This window comes from Neofelis nebulosa, chromosome 4 (assembly GCF_028018385.1).
Source record: "Neofelis nebulosa isolate mNeoNeb1 chromosome 4, mNeoNeb1.pri, whole genome shotgun sequence".
NCBI classification, from domain to species: Eukaryota; Metazoa; Chordata; class Mammalia; order Carnivora; family Felidae; genus Neofelis; species Neofelis nebulosa.
This window is the reverse complement of record NC_080785.1, coordinates 115,177,480-115,192,680: the sequence shown is the minus strand read 5'-3', so window position 1 is coordinate 115,192,680 and position 15,201 is coordinate 115,177,480. Positions and strand designations below refer to the sequence as shown.

Sequence of the window (15,201 nt, the reverse complement as noted above, 5' to 3'; positions counted from 1 at the left end):
CAGAAACGCAAGTTAACACAGTGCCCAAGATCCAGAATAGGTCCTGGTACTTTCTAGGGGTTCAGTGAATATTTGCTGAGGGAAGGAAAGGAAGAGAGGAAAGGACAAACAGAGGAAAGAACGATCAGATGCCTGTACCATCCTCTCTAGTCCCTTGGGCAATGTGAGAACTCTCCTCTCCCCTCCCCTTCCCAGCCCTCCAGGAACTGTCCTCCTAACAGACAACTCAAATCCCTGATTATAGAAACACATCAAATGGGCTCACCAGGGGGCGAGCTTCCAGCCGGCTCACCCTCTACCAGGCAGCTTTTCTATCCATCCACACTTATCACTCCTTTTATGCCTTAGGTGACATTCTGTTGTTTTGTTTTGTTGGTGCTGCTTGTTGGTTTGTAGATAGGTAATGATGCAAAGAGAGAAAATTCTAGCAGCACTAAGGGCTGACAGTGAAAAGCAAGCCCCGGACCACTGGCCTTCCCTTCCCCAGCTCCCTGTTCCCTATCTGCACTGTTCTCACCCATCCCTCCAGAGAGACACTCTGCAGAAGAGCATAACAGTTCATCTCCCGCGCCATCACATGCGTGCACATGATGTACACATTGTTCTCTGCTCCGCTTATTCTCATGTAACAATATGTCCTGGAGCTTATTCCACATCTGTACATAGGGAACTGCCTCATTCTTCAAAGTCAGAATATAATACCCATAGTTTTAGTTGGGTCCTAGTTGATTTAAGCAGACACCTCATGATGAACAGACATCCAGGCTGTTTCCAATTCTGGCTTCTAATAACTATGCTGCACCAAATGGTCTGTGCATACATCCTTGTGCACAGGTATGGTGTCTGTGGGATGTCTTGTGGAAGGTACATATGTGTTACATTTTCAGGTTACCACCCATAGAGATTCTATCAATTTACACCTTTTCCTTATGTGAAAGATAATAGGTCTGTCTGTCTGATTTAATGCTTAGTATGGATGGCGAGTCTTCAAATCCTGGAGTCTGGCTGGGAGATGAAGCAGGTTTCAGGTTTGTAGTCTACACCAGCCAACTTTCTGACTCTGGGGGTGCAGGGAGGTCAGGAAGCAGATCAGGTCATCTCCATGGGCCTCGGTTTCCTCATCTAAAAATGAGGAGAGGACTCTAGCTGGGGATCTGAAAGTTCCCTCCCACCTCTTATGTTCCAAGTCCTTCTGCCTCCCCAAACCTCTGTGTCTTTGTCTATAAAGTGGGACTAATAGTCTCTACTTTGTTTATCTTGCCAGGTGATGTGAGTTTGTGGTGATATGGTAGAAAGTTGGGTGCAATGCCAAGGGAAGGAGTGATAATTGAACACTTTTGGAATCTCTTTCCAGACCCCCAGCATGGCTGGGGACATTCAACATGTACTCAATTAAAATGTGAGGCTGGGGGCACCTGGGTGGTTCAGTCAGTTAAGTGCCCAACTTTGGCTGGGGTCATGATCTTCCAGTTGGTGAGTTCGAGCCCTGCATCAGTCTCTGTGCTGAGAGCCTGGAGCCTGCTTCAGATTCTGTGTCTCCCTCTCTTTGTGACCGTCCCCTGCTCACCTTCTGTCTCTCTCTCTTTCTAAAATATGTAAAACATTAAAAATGATTTTAAATTAAAAAATAACTAAAATAAAATAAAATGGGAGGCTGAAGAAATATTGTATGGGGAGGCAGACTAATGTTGAGATGGTCTAGAGGTAGGAGATGACTTCACTGATGTTCCCTCACCTAAAATGTAGTTCCCTCTAAGTAGGCCTGGCTAACTTCTGTGTCTATAGGCTGACCAAGGAGCCTGGCACACTGTGGGTTCCCCTTAAGTGTTTCAGGATGGAGGCTGTACTCAGGACTAGATGTGGCAGTGTTCTCTTCCAATGTGATTTTGGGGACTGACTGAGGAACAAGAGCCTTATCATCCATGCTTTTCTCCTCCCTACATCCTCCCTCCTCCTTTGCTTTGATGGGGTGGGTACCAACAGACTTCTTTCTGGTCCAGGGGCCACAAACTCCAATGTCCTGCCTTGGTGACTGGGGCAACCAGGCTCAGCTCTAGCTGGCCAAATTCTTGGTCCCAAATTCTTCCTGGTTTTTAAATGTTAGTTATTCAGTTTTTTTCAAATCACTGTGGCAGTCAAACAAAACCATCTGTGAGCAGGTGGTGGCCCCAGGCTACCAGGTTTGGCATTCTGAAAACTGTCCCTCTCTCCCACTGTACAGATGAGAAAATTGAGGCCCAGGGAGCCAGAGGCATTTGCCAGAAGTGACACAGTCAAGATCAGAACCCAAGTCCCAATTGTCCCCTACTTTTTTCCTCTGTCCTCTCCCCCCTTCTCTTTCTCCTTCTCTGTCTCTCTCTGTCTCTCCCTGTGTCTCTTTGGTGTTTGTCTCTGCTCTCAGTGTGCCTCTTTCAGTCTTTGTCACTATCTCCTATCCTCTCCTGTGTGTCTCGTTTTAACAGTGTGATTCGCTATCTCTCTGCCTCCCTCTGTCCTCTTCATGAGCGTTCTCAGACAACAAACCTTCGGAGCCGGGTGCAGAAGCGACCCAACATCAGCACCCCAGGCTCCGGCTCGTGCCTCGTCGCCGCCCCAGCCGCCCGCGCCGCCCCCGCCCCAGATTTCCGGGGGAGCTGGCGGGCGGGGTACCCACGGGGCCGGCTGCCGTCAGCGCCCCTTCCCGGCGTCCGCGACCCCTCCCCGCTGACCTCACCCGCGCCTCCGCCCCGCGCAGATATAAGCAGCGGCCCCTCCGAGAAGCGGGCAGCGGGGTCCGGGTCCTGCCAGCGCTCCCCGCCTCCTGATCCGCCGGCTCTAGGCCCCAAAACTCCGAACTCGGAGCCCCAGGATCTCGGACCGGTCCCGCGGAGCTCGCGCCCGGCAGGTAACCATCTCTGTTCCCTCGCCTCCCCGCAGGAGCGTCCGGGAGCACTGGAAAGGGAGCCCTCTCCACCAGCCCTGGGTGAGGCCGGGAAGAAGCCGCGGCTTTTGTCCCCCGAGCGCCTCCCGGAGCGTGGCACCCGCGCAACGGCTGGGGCGCTGCGCTCATACCCCCCGGGGCTTCCACAGCGCGGGCCGCGGACTGGACGAAGCAGCTGGTGGTGCCGGCACACTGGTGGCGTTCACTCCTGTGCGCTCACGTCCCGGCCTCTGCAACGCTCGGCGCCCAGTGTCGGTAGGATGGAAAGTTCTCCATCCCACCCTTGCCTAGATGGCAGCTGTAGGTCCGCGCCGGGACGTCGGGGCAGAACTGGGCAGAGCTGGGTGTCCAGCGTCAGAGCCTGAGGGTTAGAATCCGAATCCTGACGTTAGAGACTGATTTTCGCGTTGGACTCGAATCTTAGCCTTAGAGTGTCAGCCTCAGCGTTAGAAACAATTTCACCGTTGAAATTAGGATTTTAGAGTCAGAACTGGTGGTTTCCTAGCTTAGCCAAAGAATCTTAGCATTGGAAATAGAATCTAAGAGTTGGAATTGGAACGGTGACACGGGAATTCGAATGTTGGGAAAGGAGCGTTGGACCAAAAATGTGGCGCCGGGAAGAATCTTAGCCTGCGACGCAGGAATTAGCATTGTGGCCGTCGGGCCCCGCGCTCTTGGTGGCTACACTCCTGGCGAGCCTGCAACGCGCTGGCTTTCCCAGCTCCAGGTGACACTGAGGAGTGGCGGTGGCGATGGGGTTCCCACAGCTTCCAGGCTCGCGCAGGCACAACTGGGCGCGGGCAGGTACTCCAAGCATCTCTGTGGGTGAGGACACTCAGAGCCTGAGGCTGCCCCTACCCCACCCTAAGGTGGCAGGTGGTCCTGGCCGCAGGAGGGTGTCTGAATTTGTTACCCACCTTGGGGCCCCGCTGGGACAGGAAAGGGGGAGATGGTGGAGGGCTGGAAGAGGGGCTGCGCCCACTTATACTCTCTGTACTCCCAATCCTAGGCCCCGCAATGCCTGGCCCTTGGTTGCTGCTCGCCTTGGCGTTGACCTTGACCGTGGCTGGTATTCCCGGAGGCCGCACCCAGCCAGAGGTGGCCCAGCATGAGGCCGGTGAGCACGCAGGCCTGGACGACCTCTTGCGCCAGGCAGAGCGCCTCCTCCTCCTCCAGGAAGACCTCCTGCGTCTGCGAGGGAATCAGGACGATGGAGAATCAGGTGAGGGGTGGGTCTGTCCTTCCTACCAGAGGCCCCCAAGAGGGTTGGGGGAAACCCAGATGCAGAGGTGGGGAGCAACTTGGTCATCCAAACTCTTGCCTTTCAGAAGCTTAGAAACTGTTGGCCATAACCTCCGCAGGATCATGAGCTGACCTTTTTCTGAGATCAGATTTCTATTCCATGCCCATCCTGGGAATGTTTTACAGAGAGCAGGCTTCCAGTGAGGAAGATTCTGTGCAGGGGATAGAGAAAAAGTCTCTCTGTATGTGACAGTTTTAATTACTACTTACTAGACTCATATATGCCAGGCACTGTTCTAAGCCCTTCAAACACTTTATCACACTATTTAATCACCCTAACAAGCTCTTAGACTGATACTGTTATTACTCATTTTACACAGAAGAAAACTGAGGCTCAGGAAGTTAAGTAAGTTGCTTATGGTCACACAGCTAGGGAGTGGCAGAGCTAGGACTAGAACCAGAGGTCATGCTTTTGACCATCTGTATCTGTGTGTGTGTCTGTGATGTCTAAGAGGCTGTACAAGGCTGTGACTCTGGATGAGTGCTGCAGGGAATCTGCCTTAAGTAGGAGGAAGGCTGGAGTGGGCACTTGGGGGTCAGGAGGTCCCTCACTGGCCCCTTTCCTTCCCCAGAGTCCCAGATCATTCAACCCGACTGGCTCTCCAAGCGTCAGCATCCTGGCAAAAGGGAGGAGGAGGAGGCAGAAGACAGAGTTGAAGAGGAAGAAGAAGGAGGGGCCATGGGCCCCCACAAGCGGCAGCACCCTGGCCGGCGGGAGGATGTGGCTGCATGGTCAGAGGTAACCCAGCAGAAGCGGCAGCACCCTGGCCGGCGCTCCTCCTGGCTTGGGTACACTTTCACCAAGAGGCAACACCCAGGCAGACGGCTGGTGGATCCCAAGGCCCAAAGGAGCTGGGAAGAAGAGGAAGAGGAGGTGGAGGAGGGAGAGCTGATGCCTGAGAAACGCCAACATCCAGGCAAGAGGGCTCTGGGAGGCCCATGTGAGCCTCAGGGAGCCTGTGGTCAAGCCAGCCTCCTGCTGGGGCTCCTGGATGACCTGAGCAGGGGTCAGGGGGCTCAGGAGAAGCGGCAGCATCCTGGGCGGCGGGCGGCCTGGGCCAGGGAGCCCCTGGAGGAGTGAACCCAGCTTCCTATCAAGTTTGGGGTCTAAGAATGTCTTAAGCCCTGTGGGTCCTATTCCCTTTGTGACCCCTGCTTTCCCTCCTCCTTAGATCCCTGACCATAAACCCAAGCCCCCTGTATGTACAACACCCAGTTCCCTGGCCTTGTTCCCCCTCCCCCTTCAGGGACATGAGAACGGGAGCCTGAGTTAAAACCCTGGATTACCCCGCTTTGCCCTGTTGGCAGGGGACAGATCCCAGAGTCCCTCTCCCCGTACCCCCCACAGGCTGCTCCCCTTCCTTAGCCCTGGCTAAAAATGGCCCTTCTGTGTCTTTTAAGGGATCCCCAGAGAGGAGCAGGGTGACTGGGTCCAGCAGCCAGTGAGGTCAGGGTGGGATTGAAGATGTGATGTCCAAATCCAGTTTCTATCCCCTGCTCCATGAGTCAAGATTTGCCACATGTCAACTTTATTTACCTCCAGAACTGGGGGTCTCCTCTGCTTCTTGGGCCTCCTTTTTGTGGGTGTTCAGAGCCCTGACCCATGGCTATGTTCTGCTTAGGGTGATGATGGCAGGTGGAGGCATCCTGTGCTGTGCTGTGCTGTGTGGCGGTTGTGGGAATAAAGATGTGCGGGCGTATGTAAACAGCCCTGAATGCTGAACTTGTATATAACCCTCTAGGCACCTTCCCCTTGTCCATGATCATCATCTGAATGATAATAAAACATGCATCCAGATAATCTTGGAGCTCTGTGGCTCTAGTTTTTTCTCGGCTGGTGTGGGGTTTCTCTTTCTAACATTGAGGGGGACAGGATTAAGGCTCCTCAGTTCTGTTGAGAAGGGCATCAGGGCTTGTAATCGTCATAGTCCAATGGCAAGGATCAACAATCTGTGTCATCCAGCAGAGACAATGAGGACATAGGACTAGGCTATGGTTGGGAACTCAAACTAGCAGCCTTCTGGGCCTGGGCAGGAAAGCAAGCCGGGTGCAGGACAAGAGGGACTGGGGCAAAATGAAGAGGGCAGCTAAGTGGAGACACTTAAATCCAAAAACTTGAACATCATGTGAATCAAATAATAACAACAACGTATACACAACGCTTGTTATGTGTCAGTCACTGTCCTGAGCAATTTACATATACTAATTCTTTTCTTTTTTTTTAGTGTTTTATTTTTTTAAGTAATTTCTACACCCAACGTAGGGCTTGAACTCCCAACCCTGAGATTGGGAGCTGCAGACTCCTCCGACTGAGCCAGCTGAGCTTCCCTATGTTAATTCTTTTAGTCCACACAATAATCCCTCTAGGTATTATTACTATTATTATGCCCATTTTCCTGATGAAGAAACCAAGGTACAGAAAGGCTAAGTAACTTGTCTGAAGCTGAGTTTGGCCCACTCACTGCTGGTTTGCAACCTCTGATTTAAACTCGCCTCCCAGGGGTACCCAGGTGGCTTAGTTGGTTAAGCAGTTAAGCCTCCGACTCTTGATTTTGGTTCAGGTCATGATCTCACGGTTTGTGGGATCAGACTCCTCGCTGACAGAACAGGGCCTCCTTGGGATTCTTTCTCTTCCTCTCTCTGCCCCTCCCCAGCTAGCTCTGTCTCTCACTCTCAAAATAAATACACTTAAAAACAAACAAACAAACAAACAAACAAACTGAATTCCCAAATTTTCTCAGGCCTTAGACTCTGAATTAGACCACCATTTGTTTGGTGGATGGATGAGCTATTCAGCTTTTCTGCAAAACAGCTTTCGGTCACTTTCTTGGGCAGTGGAAGGAGGGGGCTAGAATGGTATCTGAGCTCCAGCTCCTCTCCTTGGGGGACACATGGTTCAGGTGTGGTCGGGACAGAGGAAGACTTGTGGTTTATTAGATGCATGCACACCCACATCTCCAATACTATTCCCCAAAGCCCTCTGAAACATTAAGCATTTGATGGATTTGTGGATTTTTCTCACCTTCAGATGAAAGAATCAACACAGAGACTAGTGTCTTGCCCCAGGGTGCATGAAGCATGTAGGGCTGGCCTTCCTTTATGCCTGACTTTCCACCCCACTGGGCTGCCTTCCTCTGGAAGGTCTTAAGACACCCTTAAAACACCAATTGTCACCATCAGGGCAAGTGGGGCCCTAATAACATTCCCTCTGCTCACAGTACCCCTCTGAAAGGTGAGTGCCCTAATAGAGGCAATGTGGACCACTGATACAGTACTTCCTTGGTGCTCAGTGCTTATAGACACTTTCTCAGTGAATCTCGTGACCACCCCAGGACAGTTACCATGTCCATGCAGTTGAAGAAAGTTGAGCTGCAGTTGAGTGTGAATAAGTGGAGCCCTTGACCAAGGATATACTCTACCCTCTTCCGCTTCCAAACTTGATTGATATGGGAGGTGGTGTTTCCTCCTCAGATATGGGAAGACTTGAAGAGAGTGAGAAACCCACCTCCTAGCCATTTAAGGTTTTTCCCTCTGCTCCTGTGAGTGATTGTACCAATGCACATGATGGAAAGGATCGGGCGTTGGCTTCAGTCCCTGACAGATGATTAAACTAGTTGGAGCCTCAGTCTTCTCATCTGTAATATGGGCACAGCAATCCCTACGCCTCCCTCAGAGTTTTTCTAAGAAGTAAATGGGACGCAGTAATATGTGTACAGTCCTTGCACAGTGTGTGGCCCCAAGTAGACCATTGATAAACAACATTTTGAGCTCTAGCGCCCCAGGACCAGAGGGACTCAAAACTGAACCTTGCAGAACAATTTACTCTTTCTTTCATTCATTCTCCAATCACACACACACACACACACACACAAAGTAAAACAAAACAAAACACATTTAAAAACAAAAATCAGTTATGGGCGCTTTATTATGAGTCCATGCCGGGAACTGGAGCTTTATGGGTCTATGTGCTGCTCCCCCAAATACTCCCTCTCTTTCCCACTCTTATACTGGTGCTTTTTGCCCAGCTTAGGATGCTGAGACAGAGATGCTCCACATGCTTCCCTAAACTCCCCCAGCCTCCCTTGCACTTGGGGTGAAGTCATGACTAGCCTTGGCCAATGAGCTGTGAGCAGACAGGTGTCACTCCCCAGCTGAGGCAGTTAGAGCCCATGAGTCTTCCTTACCCCTTTCTTCCTGCCTTAGAAGCCTGGGGGGGCCACATGTTGAGATGGCAGAACACATGATGGGAGGATTCTAGACCCCAGAGTCACAAGGTAGAAGTTAGACACTGCACACCCACATCAGACTTCTCATGTGTGAGAAATAAACTCGTATTAAGTCACTGAGATTTCAGGGTTTATTTGTTACCGCGGCTGACTTAGCCAATCCTGACTAACACAGATGCCTCCTCCCTTGGTCTCTCTCCACTGAAATCCTTCCCATCTTTCCTTTCTCACATATGTCTGCCTTTATTGAAGCTACTTAGATCAGGGCCCAGCATGAAATAGGTGCTTCACTGAGTGGATGTGGAAAGCTTCAGGTTACTTCTATCTTAGGTCCCCCAGCCTAACTTCCTGGGGATCCCTGCCCTTAAGGGGCTCCCTTGCCAGTGAAGAGACAGACAAGCAAACAGATGATGGCCACTTAGGGTAAGAAGTGTTGATTTTGGTGAGCAAAGCATGCAAGGGGAGCACAGATGAGGGGTCATTGGGTGAACAGGCTTCCCGGAGGGGGAAGCATCCAAGCTGAGTCAAAGGATAAACAAAAGGAAAGACATTTCAGGCAGAAGAAAAAAGCATTAACAAAGACTTAGTGGGAAGAAATAATGTGTTATTGGAGTTGCTAACATCTGAAATCTGAGGTATTTTGGATCCTCCCTTTCCTCTTCTACCTTGTCCTCTAGCCCTGAAGGAGATGTGACTCATCCAGGCTTTGTGCTTTATCCAGTCCTCCCTCTCTCTCCCTGGTTCAGTCCAGTCCCCACACAGGGACTCAGACCACCATGGTTTGGATGTGTAAGAAAGCAGTGTGGTTTGGAGTGGAATCAGGGAAGGCTTCATTGGGGAGAAGGGACAGCTTTGAAGGATGAAAGAAAAAAAAAAATTCCTGAGCACTTCCTCTGGGGCCAAACATTAGGAAAAGTACTCTTTTTAAAATTTCATTATTTTTTTTAGAGAGAGAGAGGGCGCTGGGGAGGGACACAGGGGGAAAGAGAGAATCTCACGGCAAGTTTCATGCTCAGTGTGGAGCCAGATGGGCGGGTGGGGGGGCAGGGACGTGGTTGTCAGACCCATGAACCATGAGATTATGACCTGAGCCGAAGTCGGACACTTAACCTACTGAGCCATCCAGGCACTTCTAGAGCCTTCTTCTCTCCTACTTTTTATATTACCTGTGTTCCCTTCTATGTGTCTTCCTGCACTGTGGAGGTTGGAAAGCAAAGACTATATTTCTCAGACTCCCTTGCAGCTAGAGTCTTGGATTCCACAGTAAGTTCTCCACATGGACGCTTTCATGTGAGATTTGGAAGGCTGCTTTGACTACTCCTGCTGAAAAGCAGGGCTATAGTGAGGTGTGATGTTTCTGCAACAGCTTTCTGGTATCCAAACCCTAGCTTTGGAAGTATCTAGAGTCAGTTATGGATAGCAGCTTTCTGTCCAGCTTCACAGCTTTACCAGTATGGTTTTTTTCTTTTTCTTTTCCTTCTAAACAACTTTATTAGGCATATGTTTTTGTAAAAATTACCCTGAATTGCAGGCATACAATTCAATGATTTTTAGTAATTTTTTAAAAACATTTTCAGACCCCCAGTAAGGTAATGCTTACAAGGAATCTCTGTCCCTACCATCAGCCCCAGGCAGCCACTTACTACTTTTTCTCCATCAATCTGTCTTTCCTAGACATTTAATACATATAGAATCATTCAATATGTTGTTTCTTGTTCCTGGCTTCTACCAATTAGCACTTTTTTGAATTTCATCCATGATGCAGCATGTTTTGATAGTTTGTTCCTTTTTATTGCTGACTAGCGCTCCAAAGAGTGAGTTGTCAAGTTCAATAATCCCAATAGCTGTCTCCTCATTTCCCACTTTTCTGAGTGGAAACAGAGGAAACAGCTTCCCTTGCAGGCCACTTATGTGGCATCACTCTGCAATCCTGCTCCTTAAGCCCTTGACAATTTCATAAACACCTAGTTCCAAAAGTGATTCTCAAAATATTCAACAATTGGCTTAAGACAGGCATCAGTGAATCAGGACACATGTCCAGTTACAATGGATGGATTCAGATACACTTGTGAGGCCACAACAGTGCCAGGGGCTGAATGCCAACCCTGCTGTGTTACCTCTTTTTGCTTAACATTTCCAAAAGGATTTCTGGTTGCTCTGCTGAATCTGATGATTCACACTAGGTAACTCCTTACTCCTCCTTAACTGTCACTTCAGATGACACTTTGTCAGGATGTGGCACTGTATCTCTCCTGCCCCTTCCTTGAGGCTATCACAGTTTGTGATTGTATCTGTCTTAGGCTGGGTGCCCCCAGCACCAGACCCCCGGACAAGGATTTGAGTCCAAGTAGTTTACCTGCAAGGTAGTCCCAGGGGTGCAAAGAGTTTGCTTGGAGAGTGATCCCAGGAAGTGGTCTGAGAGTTGTGGAGCAACTGGGAAAAGGGAGGGAAGTGCATGTGGAATGCATCAGTGAGCAGGTTTTCCTTGGGAAACTGTAGAACACGCCTTAGAATTGTCCTACTCGATGGGGTGAGGAAGGTGGAGATTTTCCACTGATTCCCTTTGATCAGGGGGTGGGGGCTTCTCCTGGGGATGTTAACTTCCTGATGCTTCCAGCTTGCCCTGTGTGCCTGCCACAAGAAGGAGGCCATTGCGTGAAGAATCTCAGGATGCCATTATGTGTACTGCAAAGGTGAGAGCTGAGGGGATGGGGTGAGGTACCAGTAGGATCTGTCATAGTCCTCCTGGGTGATTTTTTCATAAGAGACTCCTCCCTCACCAAACTCTGTGCTCCGTAAAGCAAGAGCCACTCTTGCGCCCCCAGCACCTATGACAGTGCCTGGTGCAGAGCAAATATTTGTTGAGTATGAATGAAGGCCACTCGCTAGGGTGGACCTGGGATTTGAGACCAGGTCTGCCTTATTCCCCAGTCGGAGAGCGAGGTGGTGAGGCAAACCCATATATCGTAGGGTGCTATGCAGTCACTATAGACCTGCGAACCCGGCCCCACGGACAGACGGCCACGGAGCTGAAAGCTTATGTTGCAACCCAGTGCAACATCTACCCAATTACTCTGCCTTTTGAAACACTTTGGAGGGCACAAAGGGGCCCTCTTCAGGGGCCAGTTTTCACCTCTGCACTGTGCCACCAAGAACCTAGTTTGTGCAGGGCACTGTGGAAGGCACTGTCCACCCACCTTTTCCACCCCTACTTTATTGGTGGGAAATGCGTGGCTCAGAAGTGAAACGACTTGACTTGCCCAGGCCACACGTCTCATGTGGACGGCGCCACGGGGCTCACCTGGGTTCTGTAAGACAGCAAGTCTGGCAGTCCTTCTTCTCCCCCTGCTGTTGCTTGCCCAGGCAGTTTTGGGAAGCTGGGGAATGTTTCTTCAAGGAGCCACCTCTCATGAATTCAGTGAAGCTGCCTGCCCAGCTTTGCTGTGAAACATCTCAATATCGTGACTTCCTCTAATATGTTCTTTAATTAATTCTTTCTTCGAACCTTATTTTGATTAATTAAATCCAATCAGAGGACTAGTTTGCCAAGAGACTCAGTTCCTGCTTGGGCCTCTTGGGTGGCAAGAGAACATGTGGAGTTTCTTACCTGAAGGATGTTGGCAATTAGAGCCCATTTTGATTGCCCGAGTGTGAGCTGACTGCCTTGGAGAACATCAATTAGCTCAGTGGCTAAATTGTGCTGAGTTACAGGTTACCAAGGGGACCCATGGTCAGTGCCAGGATTTAAGTGGCTCTGGTCTTCAGGGATCATCTTTCCTGAATCACAGCCACGTTCCGGGCCTGGTAATTATCAGCAGGCTGATTAGGTCTTGTCCATTATGGAGAGTGACTTCCTAATTGCCAGCTGCTGGGGAGGAAAGCTTGGTACGTTGTACCAACGTAGGTACAACTGGCCTGACGTGCCAGAGGCTGGCAGGCACACGTGGGGGAGGCTGCTTTGAACCCGTGGCCAGAGAGATGGCACAGGCACATGCTGGGCTCAGCCCAGGTCTCCCCTGGGAGGGGCACAGGGTCTCAGGGGGATGTTCTCCTGGGGAACATCGAAGTCCAGGCCATCCTTGGGAGATTGAACATTGTCTTGGAGGGGATGTCCAACCTGGGAAAATAAAAGAGCCCCTATTAGTACCAGGCTCTGGGCTAATAATAAGTCAGTGTTTATTAGCACTTGCCACTGCTTAAACCACTCTGTGAGGAGCAAGTTATTTAACCCTCTCTAGGAGGAAACTGAGCCCCCCAAACTGAGAGATTGGGTGATTTGCCCATATATCTGAGATTTACAGTCTGTTTCCAAGTTGAGCAGCTCTAGCAATGCTGACTCTCATGTGTCATACACGCCGTCCCTCCTTGACGTTGCTCTGAAGACCCCTAGGGTCCTAAGACCCTTTCAGGGGATCCGTGAGGCTGTCACCTTCCTAACCACATATCTGTGTGAGGCCAGTTTATCTTCACAGACTTCAACACAAATTTAATCTGTTGATTTTTAAAAAATGTTTATTTCTTTTTGAGAGTGTGTGAGCAGGGAAAGGGAAGAGAGAGAGGGAGACACAGAATCTGAAGCAAGCTCCAGGTTCCAAGCTTTCATCATAGATCCTGATGTGGAGCTTGAACCCACGAACTGTGAGACCATGACCCGAGCTGAAGTTGGATACTTAACCGACTGAGCCACGCAGGCACCCCTAATCTGTTGATTAAATACAGAAGCAAATAAGAGAATATAGTTGTCTTCACACTCATAAAAATTTAAACCAATGCCACTCTTCTCAGTAAATTGTTTTTATTGGAAAACTCTATTTTCCATAAAAATGTTTTATTTATGTTGACATAATGGATTTATAAGGTATTTTTTAAATTTATTTTTTAAACGTTTTTATTGTTTTTGAGAGAGAGAAAGAGCAAGCAGGGGAGGGGCAGAGAGAGAGGGAGACAGAATTCAGAGAACCCCAAGCAGGCTCCATGCTGTCAGCACAGAACCTGACTCAGGGCTTGAACCCACGAACTGTGAGATCATGACCTGAGCTGAAATCAAGAGTCAGATGCTTTACCAACTGAGCCACCCAAGTGCCCCTATTTTTAATGAAAAATTTTAATTTTTAAAAAATTTTTAATGAAAAAATAAGCGTTGAAAAGTCTGAATTTATTTTCTAATATAGGAAACATCAGTGGATATAAGCCACATAATCAAATGTTCTTTGGGGATCCTCAGTAATTAAAAAAATTTTTTTAAATGTTTATTTATTTTTGAAAGAGAGAGAGAGAGAGACCAGGGAAGAGGCAGAGAGAGAGAGCGAGACACAGAATCCGAAGCAGAGCAGTGAGATCATGACCTGAGCTGAAGTTGGATGCTCAACCAACTGAGCTACCCAGGCGCCCCTACATGTTTCCAAGTGGGGAATACTCCTTCCTTTCTCCCACCCTACCTCCTGCCAACTACTCCCCTGGGTCACTGCCCAGGTTAGAGAGGAATGTTGGGGACAGCTCCTGTTCTCATCTGGTATAGTTTCCCTACCACTCCTTCCTCCAAAATCATAACCACTCTAGTCAACATTTCCAACCAACGTTTCTCCTACCCCTGGCTGTCGCTTGGTGAGCTCCAGGTAGTGACTTCCTTGGCCTTTGCATTATCACCTGTCTGCCCTCCCTACCCCTTCTCTGCCCCTTCTGTGTCTGCGTCCAGCAAGCTGGTCTCTGCAGACTGCCCCACATGGGTCCCCTCTCCCTCCAGATTCTGGTGTGGTTCAGGAGACCCAAGGCTGAGGGAAGGCTGGGGTACTTCTGCTCCCCTCCTTCCTGCTGTTTTGGCTTCATTCCTACCACAGCCACGCCTCCTGTGGGGCAGCCCTCCCCGACTGCTCCAGCTCTCTGTGGGTTCTGGCGATACTGTCCTCTGCCTTACCCCTGCGGGTCGCACCTGGTGGGCGCTGTTTCCCACCTCAGGGTGCTGCACTATCTTCTGTGTTTCTCTTCGCCCTGCCTTCCCCGTGATAAGAGGTCCCTTCATTTCTCTCTCTCTTTTGCAGTGGGTGGCCATTTCCTGCCAGGGCCTTGATGGACACAGCCTTACTAGCAGTCACAGTAATAGTACCATAGTGGAGATAGAAGCCAGTTTGGTTTACAGAATCATGGGAGACTTTAATAACCCCCTTAGGCCCATTGATACCAAATGACAATTATTATTATCATCATTTTTTTTTTTTATTGCAACAGCTACATTTACTGAGCACTTACTAAGGGCTGCTCACTGAACTCAGAACTTCGTGTATGTTATCCCACGGAATCCCCACAATGATTTTATCAGGTATATGTTTGCTGTTATTCCCATTCTACACATGAGGATACCGAGGTTCGGAGAAGGGTCGACACTTATCTAGGATCACACAGCTAGTGAGTTGCTAAGCCAAGGTTACAAATTCTGTATGGCCTCAAAACTCAGGCTTTTAACCACTACACTATAGATTGTGTTGACAGGGTCCAGAATCAAATTTCTGTGTGAGATTTAAATTCTGCCTCCATCTTGCCTTCTCTAATCTCGCTTGGCATTGCTTCTCAGGACAGCCTTCCTCCCCTATAGCATCAGCTTCTGCTCCTATGCGAGCCTCTCAAACCCAAGCCCAGAGCAACCTCTGGGAGGAGACGGGTCTCCTCCTCATGGCCCTTCCCCTCCTCTTGTGGCCATAGTTGGAAGAGCCAGATGGAGGGCCTGACTTGCCTTCTCAATGAGGGGTGCATTAATTA

The 15,201-nt window shown here is 49.7% G+C and overlaps 1 protein-coding gene across 3 annotated transcripts in view; it reads left to right on the top strand.

Annotated features, from left to right (window-relative positions):
- The window catches only part of TRH (thyrotropin releasing hormone), a 71,173-nt gene extending 65,150 nt beyond the window's left edge, over positions 1-6,023 (top strand). Inside the window, exons 1-3 of one of the 3 annotated variants that reach the window (XM_058725906.1) lie at positions 2,584-2,884; positions 3,930-4,142; positions 4,795-6,023. In XM_058725906.1, coding sequence (XP_058581889.1) covers positions 3,938-4,142; positions 4,795-5,303 — 714 coding nt within the window. In that variant the 5' untranslated portion in view covers positions 2,584-2,884; positions 3,930-3,937 and the 3' untranslated portion in view covers positions 5,304-6,023. Of the gene's footprint in view, positions 1-2,583; positions 2,885-3,127; positions 3,288-3,929; positions 4,143-4,794 lie in introns of those variants that run through there. The other 2 variants (XM_058725905.1, XM_058725907.1) reach the window with 2 other exon arrangements.
- The last annotated feature ends 9,178 nt before the right edge of the window (positions 6,024-15,201 follow it).